The 21,468-nt window shown below is 36.2% G+C and overlaps 1 protein-coding gene across 1 annotated transcript; it reads left to right on the top strand.

Annotated features, from left to right (window-relative positions):
- Positions 1-6,329: 6,329 nt before the first annotated feature.
- Positions 6,330-9,697, top strand: LOC117389644 (protocadherin-20-like). Its single transcript, XM_033987345.2, is given in 3 exon segments — positions 6,330-6,512; positions 7,075-9,662; positions 9,664-9,697. Coding segments are annotated over 3 exon segments (2,670 nt in total). The 5' UTR covers positions 6,330-6,464.
- Positions 9,698-21,468: the final 11,771 nt, after the last annotated feature.

The following is a 21,468-nucleotide window of genomic DNA, read 5'->3' as shown; positions in this document are numbered from 1 at the left end:
CCTTTAATGTATGATGAGTCACAAGAACTCAGCAGGCGAGCTCTGTTCAGTGTAGCTGCTAATCTGTGTGGTCATATCCATTTGACTTAACAGGCGCAGAGTTGTCTCATGGCTATCACTGGAGCTTAGTGGACTTTGATTAAAAGAAAGGCCCAAGGTTAACAGGACATCTGTTATCAAATCTGGCCCCAGATTACACAGCCTCATCTCGTTGTCTCTCACCAGTAAACGATGTAATTAAAGAGACTGAAGTAATACAGACCCTGGCCCGCCAAGACCTGTAGGGTTCTTGTGTGACTGTTGCTTTTTATGATGATTATAATCATTATTTATGTTTTGATTTGTTGTATTAGGATTTTAATGTCTTTCTTATTCTGTAAAACACTTACTTTGTGTAAGAATTGTGCTATACAAATGAACTTGCGTTGCCTTGCCTTTTTATAGTACAAACTGTTGCATCAAGAAGTGGATTCAAGTTACAACTGTACAAATTACTGCATTGGTTAAATAATTTTATAACAACACATTTTTGGTTTGTTGTGGTAAAGAAGGAGCTGAGTCTATGTTTCTACCCTCACCGATGGTCATGAGCTATAACCGAAAGGATAAGATCACAGATACAAGCGGTTGAAATGAGTTTCCTCCCTAGGATGACTGCATGCTCCCATAGAGATAGGGCAGGGAGCTCAGTTATGCAAGCTCAGAGTAGAGCGGCTGCTCCTTCATGTCGAGCACAGCCAGATGATACATTGCAAGCATTTAAATGGTATAGAAATGAAATGGATATAGAAAGATCAAATCTATGTGTAGTTCAAAAAGAAAAACAAAAGCTTTTCAGTTACTTTAAAGTTGATGAGGTCACGTTTCTTAGTACCGAATGGTGCTGTTAGTGCATGCCTAGAATCTATTCAAATTTAGGCTAAAATATTCATTCTAAAAGGCCATGAGTTATTTTCAACTAGTACATTTGCAAAGACTAAACCTTTACTATGAACACGTTTTCTCTATATAATTTTTGAGACTAACTAATTTAAGAAAGTGAGTTGTGAATATATTTTTTGCCTCTTGTGAGTCCCCCCTTACATCCATAGACCTAACCCTTAAATGGTAGAGAAATGTATCAGTTTGAGATGGCAGACCTGGGGTAAGTAATTGAGATAATAACACAATATATTGCAATAAACATGAAATCGCCAATAAAAAGAAACTCATTAATACAGTACATATTGTTTAAGTGCCAATATTACATTGTTTTCTGATCGATGTTATAGTGTTGTTTCCTCATCACAAACAGACCTGGAGTTGTGTTTTGTTGCATTCACACATGTTTAACACACAAACCCTGCATATTTAGGCTTAGAGTTCTTCTCTCAAACAGAAAACACTCTGGTCCACCTCGTGATGTCATATTGTAATGCAGGAAGTGAAACCAAAAACACAACTTCAAGTATGTTTTTGATGAGGTAGTAACTATATTATAACGTGGATTAAAGCTCAGGAGGGTCAATTTTGTGTAACATAAGACCTTTAACGACTGAAGATAAATACTTACATTCCACATAACTCAAACATTTGTTACCCTCTGCTTGTATTGCATCATGGTTCAGGGGTCCTGTGTTATGACATAGCTGTCAGAGAGCACCTTAGGGTGACTCCAAATATAATTTACAGATCCCAGTGCTGTTTTCCCACGCTCTCCACTCCAGGAGCTGACTCTACTGTCTCTTCTCTGCCTGTTTGACAATGTTTTGCAAAGGTTTTCCTCACTGACAGCCACTGTGAGGTAGAGCCAATGGACCACTGTCATATCAGTAAAACTAACAGATACTTACATAATATTCAATTTTTGATTTAACCAACAGAAAGTTAGTAATCATTTGATGTTTAATAAGTGCCCCCTGTTGTTAAGCTTTCTAATATATATATATATATATATATATATATATATATATATATATATATATATATATATATATATATATATATATATATATATATATATATATATATATATATATATATATATATATATATATATAGATATATATATAGATAGATAGATAGATAGATAGATAGATAGATAGATAGATATAGATATAGATATAGATATATATATATAGATATATATATATAGATAGATAGATAGATAGATAGAGAGAGAGAGAGAGAGAGAGAGAGAGAGAGAGAGAGAGAGAGAGAGAGAGAGAGAGAGAGAGAGAGAGAGAGAGAGAGAGAGAGCGAGCTGGAAGATACCCACTAAGAAATACAGCGCTGTACCTGGGCAGGTTGTTAAAGAGTTGTACTACATAAAAATGCAAACTTCTGCTCAAAGTGTAAAATCAAAATGAAACTGGAAGACTAAAATACAAGTGCATTGTAGGTATCTGGGTTTGAAATTTGTGAAAATATTTGAATTTGTAATACTTCTATAAAAACTACTATTTTGGCTAAACAGTAGACTGGCTGTTAGTATGGGCTCTCACTGTGTCACGTGTTTGATCATCATGTAATCACGGTTAATAATTGTTCTGATTACTGCTTAATCAAATGCTACTCCCTTAATGCCATTGTATTCTCTGTAATCCATAATAAGCCTGAAAAATTCATCTCTAGTCACACCTATACTGTAAGAATAGTAAGAATAGTGTGCCACAGTGTGTAGTGTACATAATGTTGTTTATTTTTGTATGTTTTTGTTTCTCTGCTGTTGCTGCAAAGCCAGTGAAGCGCAGCAAAGCACAATTAAAATTAGTCAAAGAATGTGATTCCAGGTGAAGGTCACATTTTATGCCAAGTCCAAGTGTAGTAAAACAAGAAAGACAAAAATTCAGAATTAGCTCAAGTTACTGCCAAAATTCTACACATTTTTGGTGAGGTCATATCGCTTCAAATTTCTCAGGACCAAACGATGCCCCACAAATCCCTTGGATCTATTCAAATTTGGACTAAAATGTTCATTCTAAAAGGGAATAAGTGACATACATATTTGTATTGAGTTTTCAGTGGGTGTATGGCGGTGGCATACATCCACTGAAAATAAGTGATTAATGATTGCTCAAACATGCACGAATCACTCCAAAAACAACTTTGAGAGGCTAAATAAGAAAGAAACAACTATAGCATGGTTAAAAGCGCTGAAAAGTCCATTTTGCATAATAGGTCTGCTTTAAATGCTATCTGCTTATTTTATTCTCCAATTTTACTTTATTAATTGATGATGTGTGTAGGATTCAGCAGTATTGCATAATCATTATGGTACAAATGAAAAAAATAATATCCGCTACTCTCTAGTGTGATCTGCAGCTATCCTATGGATCATGACGTTTATGGCGGCATCAGCTCCCATTGAGTACCAGAGTTTTCTAGAGCAGAAGCCAATGGACTTGTTTCTTTTATTAACTTGTTTAGGGTGATTTATTTTGCCGATGTAAAATGTCCAAATTATAACATAATGATCCACAAGTGTCATACATTATAACTATATAACAGATACAAGCACAATATGTCTTCTTTAAGAAATTTGAAATTGTGATCTATTTTTTCCTCTTGTAAGTCTTGTAAATCCATAACCCTTGTAACTGTGTATGATGGCAGAATAAGACTGTGTGCGTGTGTGTGGCCCTCCCTTTGGCAGAGACACTCAATCAGTTATTTTCTGTGCAGTATGCTTCCAATCCCGGTCAACAGCTGGTCTGGCATTTAGCACACATGAGGATTAGAGAGCGATGATTTAGTTAAGGGCTCAACCCAGACCACTGCCGCTGCTACACTTATTATGACATGATCACCTCTCACACTGTTCATCAATAGATCCTGTACTCCTGTCCTATTTGTACCACCTCACTAAACCCTGTATAATAAAGCCGCAAGTTAGCATAAATTAACTCTTAAAGGGCCTGTACCAGATTTTTTTTTCCTTGCAATTGAATTGAAGCATTTTTTGCTTGTGTCTTCTTTATAGTTATAATCTATGACATCCGTGGGTCATTATGCTATAATTTACACATTTTAAATCGCTGGCTTCGTTAGAAAACGAATGGGAGCAATGCAATGCAATGGGAGCTGATGTTACCATAAACGTCAGCACAACAAAGAGCTGTAGAGCTGTCGGCCCCCCCATGGATAGCTGCAGATCGCACTAGCAAGTCATGGTTTTTTTTTTTCATTTATTTATACCAAAATAATTATGCAACGCTGCCGAGTCCTACACTTAGCATCGATAAAGAAAATAAATTTGAAGAAGAGCAGTGGGTGTATGCACCAGTGTTGAAAATGGAGATTGATTGGCCATACGGTGTCTTGAAAATAAGCTCAAATATGCACAAATCACTCAAAAAATAAATTCAAGAGGGTAAATGAATGAAGCATAACAGCTATAACTTGGTTATTATGAATAGAGAATGCTTAGAATGCATAAGGTAAGTGAGCAATAATGTGGACCACTGCAAACAGTTTAAAATGAACTAGTTATGTTTTATAGATGAATGACACCTAATGTATGATCAGTAGTACACAGTATAATAAACAAAATAATATGAAATCTGTCTCGTGTTTTAGTTGGAATTAAGACAAGAATGTGTTATATTAGTGCAAAAGAACATAGCTGTATTCACTTTATCTGACATTATCTAAGGCTGCAGTTGCTCAATGTATTTTGATACATTTTTTGTTATCCCTCCACTGCATTTTAAGCATTTTTTATCCATTACATAATTTTCAGTCTATTTGATCCTGAGACTTTAATATGTGAAATTGAATATAAAGTTATGACAATATGTTCTGATGGAATTATGTGTATCATGTGTATGTAAATATATATGACGTTTATACCTACTTCTTTTGAGGAAAACTGTGTATTTCTTTTGTATCTGTAGATATGCTTTTTATTAAGACAAGTTAAAATAAATTAGTTATGTATAAAAAAAACACCTTACATGTGTGAAAATGTACATTTTCTGACGCCACCAACTTGTCTCCATGGAGATCTTCTTGCTTTGTTGAGAATGTTCAATGGCATTAAACTTATATACCTATGTATGTATGTATTTAATGTATCTAGGGAAACAAGCCTGCGACACTACCACAAATATATCAGTGCTACTTCAAATTTACATTTAATTTCATTACATACATTTAATTTCATTACATACATTATTATGATTATTGTTTTACTTCACTATATAAAACTTCACTACACACGGACTTTGTGTGTGCTACATAAACTTTTAATTATTGTATCTATTTAACTTTTTTTCATGTATTTTTATTTACATAGGGAGAGCCCAATGAGACCACTCAGACTCTCTTTTTCATGAGTGCCTACAAACAAAAATAAACAAAACAAATAACTACATAGGTATTAGGTACATATTAAACATTAAAAACAGGAGCAGGTGTGAGTATATATGTTTATCACCTGATTATTAAAGTACATTACTTGCATCTATGTATCCAGTTTTGCATGTCCTTGTAATGTATTCCATTTTTGGGAAAGCAAAATTCCCCTATTTTCCCAATTTCACTTCTAATGCAGCCAGTTTTTAGACGTAGAAAATCATGAGATCTTGTATTCAAAGTTCCCATCTCAAAGTTCAACAAATGAGTGAGATATTCAGGCAGTCTATGAAGTAGTCCATTATAAATACATTTTATACAGTGTTGTTCTCTTCTGACAGACAGCGATGGCCAACCTACTTTTTCATACAGTGTACAGTAATGGGTTTTAAATTATGAATTATGAAACTGAGTGAAAGAGTGTATCTCAAGGTTTCAAAGGAGAGGTTGAAGTCTTCATGTTTATTATATCTCCATAATCCAGTACAGAAAGAAAAGTTTCTTGAACATGTCTTTTCTGTATTTCAGTGGGATACAATATCTATCGTTCTACCTCTATACATTGGTAAGATGTGAAGAATCCCATACTCCATTACTTTATTGAGTGTCAAAAGGTCTGGCATATACCATTGTCCAGAAACCAGTTGCAAGACAAATACTATTTATCACCACATGCAGCTGCAACATTAATAATCATAAGTAGAAGTTATCTTAAGACTGCAGTTGCTTAATGCATCTTTCGAAAACTTCACTCTCCCTCCACCACACTCAGGTATGCAATTTATCTGCTAAGGGCGTGCCACAAAGTTTAGGTGCCTTTGGTATGCATAGAGAGGAAAAAAACAAAAACAAAACAATGTGTGGCTTGAACTGCATTTCCCAGCAGCCTACACCTCCCATTGGTCAATATTAGTGCTTAATTTGCATACAGGGGGAGTGTCCAGAGACGGCACTGGGGATGAATGACTGGTTCAAGTCAGACTGCAATAAGGCACGAGAGTCTACAGAGGTCTGCGCGGCTCTGCTCTCAACAACATGCCTGCTTTAACTCAACACCAGCAGCTCCGGCCACTTCAGCGGAGGAGCTCCCGGCTCTAGTAAGAGAGGCAGCACTTCACTTCAACGTAAATATGATCAACAGAAGACACCCCTGCCTTAGTAAGAGAGGAGGTGTATGGGTAAGTTTGGCTTTCTCTTCAGATAAATAAGCTTAATAGTTTAGAAGGACAAATGTGCTTTCAAAGTTGTGTGTTTTAGTTTTCACCTACTTTAGCAGTATATTCTAAAGGTATGTAAATACAGAGGAATCGTCTATGGGTGTCATTGTTCGTTGAGATGTCATTAATTGTGTATTGATTTTACATATATATTTTTACATGTGTGTAATAGCCTCTAAGCACAGTACTTTCTCGATATGGTATGTCTGTTCAGTCCAGTTTGTTTATACATTTTACAGAGTTGCCAAACTGCTGAAAATACTACTTATATGTGGTACCAGACTATTACTAATACTAAGTTTATATAATCGTACAAAAACAAAAGGGGACTACAGGGGGACGATCACAGTTAGAAATTGTTTAATGCGCATTTAAATAAACCAACAAATAAATCAATGTTAAGTCATCATTTAAGAGTAATGTTATGTTAATAATGTATGTGTATAGGCCTACTGTATACTGTAGTCTAGTCCATTGCATCTTAAGTTCAAAGCAGTAATTAAAATCTGTTGTTTTCTTCTAGGGCCTATGCATCCTCCTCCTCTACACCAGCCCTCTGTCTTGTTTGGCAAATTTCAGCAAAGCGAAAGAGCTCGTCTATAAGATAAAGGAGGGATTACCACGTGGGACATTTATAGGGGCCATTGGAGTTGACTTAAACTTGGATTTTAATGCCAAACCCCCCTTTTTATTCAATCTGGCTCAAAAGAAGGTCAACGAGCAGTACGTGACCCTTAATAATACCACTGGGGAGCTTTACACATCTGCCACGGAGATTGACAGGGAGACCCTCTGTCCAGACAACTCCGAGGTTAAGGCCTGTGTCTTGTCTCTGGATGTGTTGGTGCTACCACAACAGTACTTTCAGCTTGTCAAAGTCAAGATTGTTATTGAGGATGTGAACGACAACAGGCCAAAGTTCCCTGTGGATGAAATCATTTTAACTGTCCCAGAAAATTCACCCGTCAATGCTCGTTATGCGGTCGAGCAGTCGGCGGTTGACCCAGACTTGGGGCTCCATGGGGTGCAGACGTATTGGCTTGTTAATGACTTTGGGGTCTTCACTCTGGATGTTGAGGAAAACGATGGGGGAGAGTTGACGCCATTCCTCATTGTGACCGAAACTTTGGACAGAGAAACCCAAGCAGAGTATGTAACAGATATTATAGCAGAGGATGGCGGGGCACCTCCTCTTCTTGGGGCGGCTACTTTAAAAATCCAGATATCCGACGTGAATGACAACTGTCCAAAATTCACAGAGACTCATTTGAATATTACTGTCCATGGGAATACAAGTAAAGGAGCACCGATAGCAAGACTCCACGCTTACGACCCTGACCTGGGTGCTAATGCTCAGATCAGCTACGCCTACAGTGAGCGAGTGCCAAGGGAGACTAGGAGCTTGTTCCATTTGGACAGTAACACGGGCATCATTAAGCTAGCGGGAAAAATAGAATCTGGCACTGCCCCACACTACAAACTGACAGTATTAGCCAATGGGCCTGGTTGCATCCCAGCTGTTACAACTGTTACTCTCAACATAATCAAAATGCTTACTGGACCTCCTGCTATCATACCGAGATATATCGCGCTCGAGAAAGACGGAGTTGTTTATTTGAAAGAATCAGAACCAGCACTTTCTCCGATAGCTTTTTACACGGTTAAAAATGTAGGATCAAATCAAAAAGTCGACTGCCATCTGGAGGGGAGTGGCCCATTTAGACTAAGCCCCTACCAGCTGATTAAAAATGAATACTTATTGGAAACCACAGAAGCACTGGACTATGAAACAGCACAAGAGTTTGACCTAATCATTGTCGCTAATAATTCACAAGGGTTGGTAATTAAAGCCTTTTTAAAAATTCAAGTCTTGGATGAGAATGACAACGCCCCAGTATTTCAACAGTCCATAGTTGAGCTAACCATTGAAGAAAACAATCCACCCAATACGTTCTTAACGCAATTCCAAGCTACGGATCAGGATAGCGATAGCAGAGGAGAGGTTATCTATCTCTTAGGAGGGGATGCACCGGGGATATTCGAACTGGATCGGGTTACGGGTGTCCTTATAGTCACTACATCATTGGACCGCGAAGAAAAGGAGACATATCGTTTCATTGTGAGAGCATTGGACCAGGGGACACCTAGGAAGGAGTCTATTGCAACCGTTGTCCTAACTGTGCAAGACTGCAATGACAACAGCCCACGTTTCATCAACAAAGATTTCACTTTCTTTGTACCGGAGAACTTCCCAGGATATGGTGAGATTGGAGTACTTTCGGTTAGAGATGCTGATGCTGGGGAGAACGGTTGGGTTGCATTATCGATTTTAAATGGTACCGATATTTTTATGATCGATACAGGACGTGGTATATTGAGAGCCAAAACTTCGCTAGACAGAGAACAACAAGGGACCTATCAGTTGTGGGTTGAAGCTGTGGATGGGGGCGAACCGCCTCTGTCTTCTGTTACCATGGTGACAGTTTTATTATTGGATGTAAATGACAATCCACCAATCGTCCTATTTCCGCAGTCGAACCTGTCTTATATGCTAGTCCTACCTAGCACATTGCCTGGGACGTCTATTACGGAAGTGTACGCTGTGGATAAAGACACAGGGATGAACGCAGTGATTGCTTACAGTATCATCAAACGAAAAGGTGGTGAGCCAGGTTCCTTCGCTATTGATGCCCAAACTGGAAATATCACTCTAAAACGTGAATTAAGCAACAGGGGTTTATGCAGTTTACTGGTTAAAGTAAGCGATCACGGACAACCAGAGCCACTCTACTCAACTGTCATGGTAAACTTTTTTGTGAATGAAACTGTTAGCAATGAGAGCTACATCCAAAGCTTGCTAACCAGGGAGGCAGACATAGAAGTTGAGGAAAAACCCTGGTTTACTGGTCAAATGAAGGAAGGACCCGAAAGATATGAGTTGTTCCCCTGCCAGCCCGTTCTCATAGCTCTCTCTGCAACTTGTCTTGGGCTGTTTCTTTTAGTGGTGATGCTGACATCATATATTTGCTGTAAAAGGTTGAAAAAACATCGAAAGAAGACAAAATTGGAGACTGAAATACCTTTGAAAATTACTCATGATCAGTACATGTTGTGAACAGAAAATCAGGCAAATCTCAAATCTTTGATGTCCACCCATATCCAAAACCACTGCTGTTTACATGAATGTTTACAAAACACCAATGTACAAAGTGTAATTATTTCAAGAGGTGGCTTTTTGCTCTTGGTGAAACAGTTATTATCCTGGCAACTAAATCTTCGATTTATATTCATTTTTTTTAATTCAAGATTACATGGTTTTAGTATAACATTCTTCATATGTTCATAATGGTTTAAACATATAACAATGATTTGTTGTATTGATGCCTTAAAGAAGACCTATTGTGCTTGTGTCTGCTATATAGTTATATAATAGATCATTATGTTATAATTTAGACATTTCGCAAATTACTTAATGTAAGAAAAAGTCCACTGACTTGCACATTAGAAAACTCTGGTGCCCAATAAGAGCTGATATTGCCATAAAAGTCATCACAACAAAAAGCAAATAGTGTAGCTGTTGGCACCTCCTATGGTGCCGACAACTACACATCACGCTAGCGAGCAGCAGATTATTATTATTATTTTTTTTTTTTTGTACCAAAATGACCATCATAATTAAGAAAATTTAATTGGAGAACAAAATAAGTAGAGAAAACAGGGATTGATGAGCAATATGGTGTCTTGAAAATAAGTGATCAAAGATGGCTCAAGTATGCACGAGTCAATCTAATTACAACTTTGAGAGTATAAATGGTGAGGTGAAACATCTATAAAATGGTTGAAAGCTCTGAAAGTTGATTGTGCATAATAGGTCTGCTTTAAATTATTTAATATATCAATAACTAACCAATGCCAATGACTAACTTCAATTCAACCGTTAATTTTGAAGATAATTGAAGTGGCTGCATGTCATGTAATACAAAAAGATACATATTTTGATCCATTTCTTTTTTATTTATTTATTTTTTATTTTTTTGGCTAACTACTGCCTTATGTCTTTCAACTCATGTGTAACTGGCTATTGTCCAGTGTGTCCAAAATGACTCAGATACATTAGCTTACAAAAAATGACATAGTTGTGATAATAACTGTTTTACGAAGGCAAAAGGCAACCAAATACAACTCTGAAGTTCAATGTAAATAATGTACAAAGTGTTTTACAACTTTATACTTAAATTTTGCATTGGTACAAATGGTATAAGACATTTCAAGACACTGTTTTCTTCTTAGAGATTGTTAAAAATAATACCCTGCCATAGACATACACAAGAATGCCATGACAATACCTACAACCTTAATGTATATTGTTAACATTGCTCAGGAATTGGAGATAATTGGAGATAGCATACAATTACATATTTAATGCTATGTAATCCTGCAAACTCATAAGTCAAAGTACAGTCTACTGTTATGGTGTCATTAACGGGATTGTGAAAAGCAAACTATGCACAAGATACCTCTCTACAAAGCATTTAGTCAGCCCATTGGTGACTTCCGGAATGTAATGGAAAAATTCACTCCACTAGAGGTCCATTTGCACGAGTTAGAGGGAGTTGTTTTGTCAATAATAATGTGTTGACATCCCTCGCCCTATTGTTAGTAACCAGATCTCCAGCTTTCTGTCGGCTTAAGAATAGTCATTAGCCACCTTCTCATGCCACAGTTATATAAGATCAGCCATCTTTTTCTTTGAATTATGTTCAGGCTTTTGATGTCAGAAAACTGAACACACCTTTTGTAAGCTCATGCGATTCTTGATGTATCTGTGAAAGGCACTTAGTGTTTGTGAAGGAAAATCAAACTATTAAAGATATTTTATTTTTATAATACCTTGGATTGTATCATATGCATTATTGTGTCAACAGGTTATAAGAACAGTTTAAGGAATAGTTATTAATCATTACAGTCATTACACAACATCAGAAGTATTCAGGACTGTAGTGATAGCAGGAAGAGGAGGAACATAGAGAAATGCCAGTATTTTTTCACCAATGATGAAGCAACATTGAAAACAGGGGCAAAAATGTAGATGTATATATATATATATATATATATATATATATATATATATATATATATATATATATATATATATATATATATATATATATATATATATATATCTATATATATATATATATATATATATATACCATTTTATCTGTATTTATTTGATTATTTTGTTACTTAGTTTCGGCAGTGCATCATATTTTTGTGCAGGTGTCAAAGATTTTTTAAGTTTCATTTCATTTAATATATATTTATTGAATAGTTTGCATTTAATTTCACCATAATGCATTTTCTTTGGAGATACAATTTAAAATGACTATTAAGAAAATTTGCATACAGGCAGATTTTCACTGGTCCTAATACTATGTATGTTTCTCGGGTCCTAAAATAGACACCCACTTAACATCCAGAATCTCTTTGCATACCATACAACTTCAAAGTGTGGCTGCATGTGTTACTAACCAAAATGGAGTTTTTTATGTCAAGAGCATGGATTACAGGGATATGAAAAGGTTAAGAGAGTTCACTTTGTTGCCGTCAGTGCTTTTGTTAACCAAGGCAACACCAAATTCACACTACAGTTCAAAGACAACATTTGTTATCTGCAGCTGCTCAGGTCTGGACCATTTTAGCATTCAAGCATTGTCAGCCACCTTTCTCATTGTATATAGCATACAAGTATTTGCAGTGTCTTATGTTTTCAGCAGCTGTTGTCAACTTTATATTTAAGGTATGCAACTTGTTGTCTCTAATAATCCCTGATTATACCAACTACGCACACTCCCTACCAAGGAACTTGGTTGTGTTATAGGGTCACTGTCCTTTTGAACCTGTTTTGGGGTTTGGCCTTTTTGGATCACACAAAACAGGAAATATTTGAAGTATGTGTTGACAAATGTACCATGTTAGCATGTCACACGTCAGAGGCTACAACAGCTAAAGCTAATCCCCTGTAATCAACTCTGGATCGAATATGCAGGGCTTAAATTGGATGATTGATAGCATTTAAGCACGAGCATTCACACAGTGTGCTTATGCGTTTCAAAATAGTGCAAAATAATGCTATAAACAGGATTGAGTGACAGGCAGGAAATGAATGTGATTGTTCTTACGCAACTGAACACAAAATATTCAAATTTCATTATTGGGAAACAAAGGCTGCGCGATGTCATACAATATGGGTAACATCTTGGTTCAGAATCCCTTTGTCTGTTTGCTAAACCATGCACGGATGTTGTCTGTGTGAACGGAAGCAAAGAAACATAATGCATTCAGTGAGAAGTAAAACGAGACCAGGATGTGAGATGATGCTGTTGATGGTAGTTTAGCACACATTTCCAGTGCATATTCTCTTGATGTTTGAGATTTGATTGACTTGTTTCTGTTTTTAAGTCTTGTGTTTAGAGATCAGTGGTGGAACGTAAAAGTACTGTACTTAAGTAGAATTGATAGATATCTGTACTTTACTGAAGTATATCTTAAAGTATATTCTTTTTACTTTTGCTTCACTACATTTGAGAGCAGATATCTGTACTCTCTACTCCACTACATTTTTAACTGAACTGAACTGAATCATATGAAAAGTAAAAAGTACTTTTCATATGATTTCATATTAAATACAGTTTATGTTTATCATGTTCGTGGTAACATCCTGTTTTCGAGTTCAAGCTTCAGCTTTGGGGAATCAAAATAAATATACAAAATTCATAAGAAAAAATTAAGAAATTGATTCATATTGATACTGTTGACCAAAATATGTCTCATTTTTTGAAGTCAGTATCACTACCTTTAACAAATTAACAACACGTGTGAAATACTTTTTACTTTTTATGTTTTACTCTTAAAGTACATTTTTAAATGGGTGCTTAAATATTTTTACTTTTATTTTTACTTGAGTAGCTTTTTACCTCTGTATCTGTACTCTTTCTTAAGTAACAAAATTGAGTACTTCATCCACCCCTGTGAGAAGTCTTTTTACTTTTTGCCATATGGTTAATCAACTTTTTTTTTTTGTGAAAGTCTTTATTTCATTTCAGTGCATTCACAAGACAATAGTTTGATGTTTTTAGTTTGAATATACTTGTATTACATAAGCAAGAAAGCCCCAACTTAATAAGTTTTTTTTTTTTAGATAAGTCAGGAAGGGCTATGGACGTCCAGATTTTGTTTATCACTTTTCTAATCTCTCCTAGCTTATGTGCTATTTATACAAAAATGTCAGAGAGAATTGCTTTGGTAAAATGCAGTTGTTGAAAAAGTACTCAGTTTTGTTACTTAAGTAAGAGTACAGATACTGGAGTAGAAAAATATTGCATGGACAATTAACCCACCTAAAATGTACTCTAATGAAGCTTCAAATGTAGTCATTTTGATAAAGATTTGTGCTGAATTTGGTTCAACAGAAACTGAAAAACTGAATAGGTAGTTTTCCCTAGTTGTTTTTCTCTGGGTATTTTGTTTGCTCAAACTACAAATGCATTAAAAATAACCCCCCAGCCTTTTCAGCAGATCTCAGACAATAACAAATAAGACTTTTACTTTTCAGTCCAGTTTAAAAATGTAATCGAGTAGAAAGTACAGATACAGTATCTGCTCTCAAATGTAGTAAAGTAAAAGAAAAAGTACCCACTTGAAAATCTACTTGAGTATAAATTTTAGGTAGCTGTACTATAAGTACAGTACTTTACTACTTTTACTTTGTTCCTCCACTGGTAATATGTACATTACGCAGTCAAAACACAGCCTGTGTCTTAATACTCTCTAAAATATGATGCTCGACACTGTTCAAACGTATAGGCTCATGTTGAGTCTACAGTAAACGTTCGTACATGCAATCCAGTTGAACAGGTTGAGGCCTCATGTCTGGTTTAATTTTCAGAAAATTGCCCTGAAGGATTTTTTTGGTGGATGAATTCAGCCATAAAGACAGGGATTACGTTCTGTCCACAGATCAAAGCCGAACTGTCTAGAGACAAAGCTATCTGGAATATGTGAGGTTTAAGACATTGCCATTTACAGTACTGAGGAAACGTGAAGAAAAATCACATGAAAATCCACCCATCACGCATGATCCAAGAACAAGTGCTTACAAAAATCATAACAGTAGCACAGTTGGTAGAGTGTTTGTTCACTGATCCGAAGGCTGGAGGCTTGAATCCCGCTCCCATCATAAAAACATCACATTCACTGAGCCACAGATTGGCAGTGAGATTCCAGCTCCCACAAATGAATGTTATTGTTGTGTCCTTGGGCAAGACACTTAACCCACCTCGCCCCCAGTGTCTGCGTACAATGTTGTATGAATGTATGTGTGAATGGGTGAGTGGTTCCTTGATGTAAAGGGCTGTGAGTGCCTTGAAGGTGACCATTTAACTTAACTTTTGCTTTGTACTATATATGATCATTTCAGGAGATGAATTACTGAAACCATGATACAAATGAGTGTGTCTGAAAAATGTTGAAATTCTCACTAATGATCCTAAATTAACTCATTAGGAGTCTGACTAGCAAAGAGAATTCACCTCTGAACTAAAAACTATCTGACACCATCATGACATTGGGTTAGTGCAATTACATGTTTTTGTTGCTTTTTTTTATGCCATGAAGTGTGTTAGTTACGTTTTATTTAACAAAATTAAACAAAACAACAAAATATAGCAAAAACTTTTATAAACAGTCAAACATTCATCCAGTCATCTCAGAAGGAGCATTCTCACTTAATTTCTCCTTCCTCCTTCCTTCAAAGTTCTTTCAATTTTCCTTTTTTGCACATTACTACACCTTCCCCTGCTTATAATATGTCTTATATTATGTTATGTGTAAAAGGTTTGCAATGTTTTTTATGGGGAAAATGGTCAACAATACATCAAAGTCGTCCATTCATCAAATCAGTTGATACTCAGTCAGTAAAATTATGACGTATTTTATTTCAGCTTCTGCTCCATAACACATCATTTAGAGGCAGAAAACAGGGCCAAATACCATAACATTTAAGACAGGTTTTGTGCTGGTTTCACCATTCGTTTCACACAAAGCAAATAATTACACCATAAGATTAATTTCATGAATAACAATGGGGATTTTATTGGGTTATATGAGCTTTCCCTTTCAGCCTCTGCAGCTCTTTCATTATGCATTTTTCTTCATCTCGTACAGACGGGAACACTATCACACACAGCCCCGGGCATATTACTGTGTAGGCAGCTGTTCCTCTGACTAAGTGGGCTCTTCTGTGCAATAACTAACTGTGGGTTTTGTCATTTAAAACAATGGTCTCAATATGACAAGTCCCTCAGCAGATATGACAGCCTCAGTAATTATCCATTTGAACAGAAATTCAAGAATAACAACTTCATGGTTCTTTCTCAGTGTGCTGGTTACACATGATATACAAGCGAAACATACATAAATCCATTTTCTTCTGCTTATCCTGGGCTGTGTCGCAGAGGCAGCAGTCTGAGCAAGGACTCTCAGACAGACCCCTCACTCCAGATACTTCCTCCAGCTCCTCCGTTGGGACCCCTAAGCATTCCCAGGCCAGCTGACTTGCTACAGTGTATCCAGGGTCTTCTCCAGGGCCTCCTCCTGGTGGGATGTGCCCAGAATGTCTCCCCAGGGGCGTCCAGGAGGCATCCATAACAGATGCCCAAGCCATCTCAGCTGACTCCGCTCGACATGAAGGAGCAAGCTCCTTCTGTCTGACTGAGCTTCTTACCCTTTCTCTATGGAGGAAACTCATTTTGACCACCTGTATCCACAATGTTGTCCATTTGGTTATTACTCAAAGCTCATGACCATAGGTGAGAGCTTTACCTTTTGACTCCTTTGGCTCCTTCCTCACCATAACAGCCAGATGTTTTCACCGATCCACCTGTCAGGTTTACTGTACTACATCTGAAGTATGTAACTGTACATAATTACTTTTAAACAGTATTTTTTTTTTTTCAAATTTACAGCGGTAATGAAGGCATTACCCTAAAACTTCTATATTTAAAGGTCCATTTATGTTTTTTAAACTATTTCTTTTTAGAAGTTTGTAATTAATTCAATTTAAGTTACACCAACCATTAATTCCTGCAATAAACAAACATAAGTGTAATTTATGTTCAACAAAACTTTTCTGTTTTGTAAAAGATTCAGGTCACAAGCAGCCAGACCCATACTGATAAATGTCTTTCTTAACTGTTTATGTCTGCATACCTGACCCCAGTTCTGCTCTGTTGAAATTGATACAGGCTAACCCAGGTCACTGACTACTGACACATTTGTTTTGCTAACATTTAGAAACCCTCTCTGTAATGATTTATCAAAATTGTCAACATTTTTAAGTTTGGTCTGAAATGTATATTGTAAAATTTTGTAAATTTTGGTAATTATAATATATATATATATATATATATATATATATAATTACAAAATTTACAAAATTTTACAATATACATTTCAGACCAAACTTAAAATGTTGACAATTTTGATAAATCATTACAGAGAGGGTTTCTAAATGTTAGCAAAACAAATGTGTCAGTAGTCAGTGACCTGGGTTAGCCTGTATCAATTTCAACAGAGCAGAACTGGGTCAGGTATGCAGACATAAACAGTTAAGAAAGACATTTATCATATGGGTCTGGCTGCTTGTGACCTGAATCTTTTACAAACAGAAAAGTTTTTTGAACATAAATTACCTTATGTTTGTTTATTGCAGGAATTAATGGTTGGTGTAACTTAAAATGAATTAATTACAACTTCTAAAAAAGAAAATAGTTTAAAAAACTAAATGGACCTTTAAATATAGAAGTTTTAGGGTAATGCCTTCATTACGCTGTAAATTTGAAAAAAAAAAATACTGTTTAAAAGTAATTATGTACAGTTACATACTTCAGATGTAGTACAGTAACCTGACAGGTGGATCGGTGAAACATCTGGCTGTTATGTGAGGAAGGAGCCAAAGGAGTCAAAAGGTAAAGCTCTCCCTATGGTCATGAGCTTGAGTAATAACCAAATGGACAAATTGTGGATACAGGTGGTCAAAATGAGTTTCCTCCTAGAGAAAGGGTAGAAGCTCAGTCAGACAGAAGGAGCTTGCTCCTTCATGTCGAGCGGAGTCAGCTGAGATGGCTTGGGCTCTGTTATGTGATGCCTCCTGGACGCCCTGGGACATTCTGGGCACATCCCACCAGGAGGAGGCCCTGGAGAAGACCCTGGATACACTGTAGCAAGCAGCTGGCCTGGAATGCTTAGGGGTCCCAACGGAGGAGCTGGAGGAAGTATCTGGAGTGAGGGGTCTGTCTGAGAGTCCTTGCTCAGACTGCTGCCTCTGCGACACAGCCCAGGATAAGCAGAAGAAAATGGATTTATGTATGTTTCGCTTGTATATCATGTGTAACCAGCACACTGAGAAAGAACCATGAAGTTGTTATTCTTGAATTTCTGTTCAAATGGATAATTACTGAGGCTGTCATATCTGCTGAGGGACTTGTCATATTGAGACCATTGTTTTAAATGACAAAACCCACAGTTAGTTATTGCAGAAGAGCCCACTATAGTCAGAGGAACAGCTGCCTACACAGTAATATGCCCGGGGCTGTGTGTGATAGTGTTCCCGTCTGTACGAGATGAAGAAAAATGCATAATGAAAGAGCTGCAGAGGCTGAAAGGGAAAGCCATATAACCCAATAAAATCCCCATTGTTATTCATGAAATTAATCTTATGGTGTAATTATTTGCTTTGTGTGAAACGAATGGTGAACCAGCACAAAACCTGTCTTAAATGTTATGGTATTTGGCCTGTTTTCTGCCTCTAAATGATGTGTTATGGAGCAGAAGCTGAAATAAAATACGGTCATAATTTACTGACTGAGTATCAACTGATTTGATGAATGGACGACTTTGATGTATTGTTGACCATTTTCCCATAAAAAACATTGCAAACCTTTTACACATAACATAATATAAGACATATTATAAGCAGGGGAAGGTGTAGTAATGTGCAAAAAGGAAAATTGAAAGAACTTTGAAGGAAGGAGGAAGGAGAAATTAAGTGAGAATGCTCCTTCTGAGATGACTGGATGAATGTTTGACTGTTATAAAAGTTTTTGCTATATTTTGTTGTTTTGTTTAATTTTGTTAAATAAACGTAACTAACACACTTCATGGCATAAAAAAAAGCAACAAAAACATGTAATTGCACTAACCCAATGTCATGATGGTGTCAGATAGTTTTTTAGTTCAGAGGTGAATTCTCTTTGCTAGTCAGACTCCTAATGAGTTAATTTAGGATCATTAGTGAGAATTTCAACATTTTTCAGACACACTCATTTGTATCATGGTTTCAGTAATTCATCTCCTGAAATGATCATATATAGTACAAAGCAAAAAGTTAAGTTAAATGGTCACCTTCAAGGCACTCACAGCCCTTTACATCAAGGAACCACTCACCCATTCACACATACATTCATACACATTGTACGCAGACACTGGGGGCGAGGTGGGTTAAGTGTCTTGCCCAAGGACACAACAATAACATTCATTTGTGGGAGCTGGAATCTCACTGCCAATCTGTGGCTCAGTGAATGTGATGTTTTTATGATGGGAGCGGATTCAAGCCTCCAGCCTTCGGATCAGTGAACAAACACTCTACCAACTGTGCTACTGTTATGATTTTTGTAAGCACTTGTTCTTGGATCATGCGTGATGGGTGGATTTTCATGTGATTTTTCTTCACGTTTCCTCAGTACTGTAAATGGCAATGTCTTAAACCTCACATATTCCAGATAGCTTTGTCTCTAGACAGTTCGGCTTTGATCTGTGGACAGAACGTAATCCCTGTCTTTATGGCTGAATTCATCCACCAAAAAAATCCTTCAGGGCAATTTTCTGAAAATTAAACCAGACATGAGGCCTCAACCTGTTCAACTGGATTGCATGTACGAACGTTTACTGTAGACTCAACATGAGCCTATACGTTTGAACAGTGTCGAGCATCATATTTTAGAGAGTATTAAGACACAGGCTGTGTTTTGACTGCGTAATGTACATATTACCAGTGGAGGAACAAAGTAAAAGTAGTAAAGTACTGTACTTATAGTACAGCTACCTAAAATTTATACTCAAGTAGATTTTCAAGTGGGTACTTTTTCTTTTACTTTACTACATTTGAGAGCAGATACTGTATCTGTACTTTCTACTCGATTACATTTTTAAACTGGACTGAAAAGTAAAAGTCTTATTTGTTATTGTCTGAGATCTGCTGAAAAGGCTGGGGGGTTATTTTTAATGCATTTGTAGTTTGAGCAAACAAAATACCCAGAGAAAAACAACTAGGGAAAACTACCTATTCAGTTTTTCAGTTTCTGTTGAACCAAATTCAGCACAAATCTTTATCAAAATGACTACATTTGAAGCTTCATTAGAGTACATTTTAGGTGGGTTAATTGTCCATGCAATATTTTTCTACTCCAGTATCTGTGCTTTTACTTAAGTAACAAAACTGAGTACTTTTTCAACAACTGCATTTTACCAAAGCAATTCTCTCTGACATTTTTGTATAAATAGCACATAAGCTAGGAGAGATTAGAAAAGTGATAAACAAAATCTGGACGTCCATAGCCCTTCCTGACTTATCTAAAAAAAAAAACTTATTAAGTTGGGGCTTTCTTGCTTATGTAATACAAGTATATTCAAACTAAAAACATCAAACTATTGTCTTGTGAATGCACTGAAATGAAATAAAGACTTTCACAAAAAAAAAAAGTTGATTAACCATATGGCAAAAAGTAAAAAGACTTCTCACAGGGGTGGATGAAGTACTCAATTTTGTTACTTAAGAAAGAGTACAGATACAGAGGTAAAAAGCTACTCAAGTAAAAATAAAAGTAAAAATATTTAAGCACCCATTTAAAAAATGTACTTTAAGAGTAAAACATAAAAAGTAAAAAGTATTTCACACGTGTTGTTAATTTGTTTAAAGGTAGTGATACTGACTTCAAAAAATGAGACATATTTTGGTCAACAGTATCAATATGAATCAATTTCTTAATTTTTTTCTTATGAATTTTGTATATTATTTTTGATTCCCCAAAGCTGAAGCTTGAACTCGAAAACAGGATTACCACGAACATGATAAACATAAACTGTATTTAATATGAAATCATATGAAAAGTACTTTTTACTTTTCATATGATTCAGTTCAGTTCAGTTAAAAATGTAGTGGAGTAGAGAGTACAGATATCTGCTCTCAAATGTAGTGAAGCAAAAGTAAAAAGAATATACTTTAAGATATACTTCAGTAAAGTACAGATATCTATCAATTCTACTTAAGTACAGTACTTTTACGTTCCACCACTGATCTCTAAACACAAGACTTAAAAACAGAAACAAGTCAATCAAATCTCAAACATCAAGAGAATATGCACTGGAAATGTGTGCTAAACTACCATCAACAGCATCATCTCACATCCTGGTCTCGTTTTACTTCTCACTGAATGCATTATGTTTCTTTGCTTCCGTTCACACAGACAACATCCGTGCATGGTTTAGCAAACAGACAAAGGGATTCTGAACCAAGATGTTACCCATATTGTATGACATCGCGCAGCCTTTGTTTCCCAATAATGAAATTTGAATATTTTGTGTTCAGTTGCGTAAGAACAATCACATTCATTTCCTGCCTGTCACTCAATCCTGTTTATAGCATTATTTTGCACTATTTTGAAAACGCATAAGCACACTGTGTGAATGCTCGTGCTTAAATGCTATCAATCATCCAATTTAAGCCCTGCATATTCGATCCAGAGTTGATTACAGGGGATTAGCTTTAGCTGTTGTAGCCTCTGACGTGTGACATGCTAAC

This window comes from Periophthalmus magnuspinnatus, chromosome 3, assembly GCF_009829125.3.
Source record: "Periophthalmus magnuspinnatus isolate fPerMag1 chromosome 3, fPerMag1.2.pri, whole genome shotgun sequence".
NCBI classification, from domain to species: domain Eukaryota; kingdom Metazoa; phylum Chordata; class Actinopteri; order Gobiiformes; family Gobiidae; genus Periophthalmus; species Periophthalmus magnuspinnatus.
This window is presented reverse-complemented; position numbering and strand designations above follow the sequence as displayed.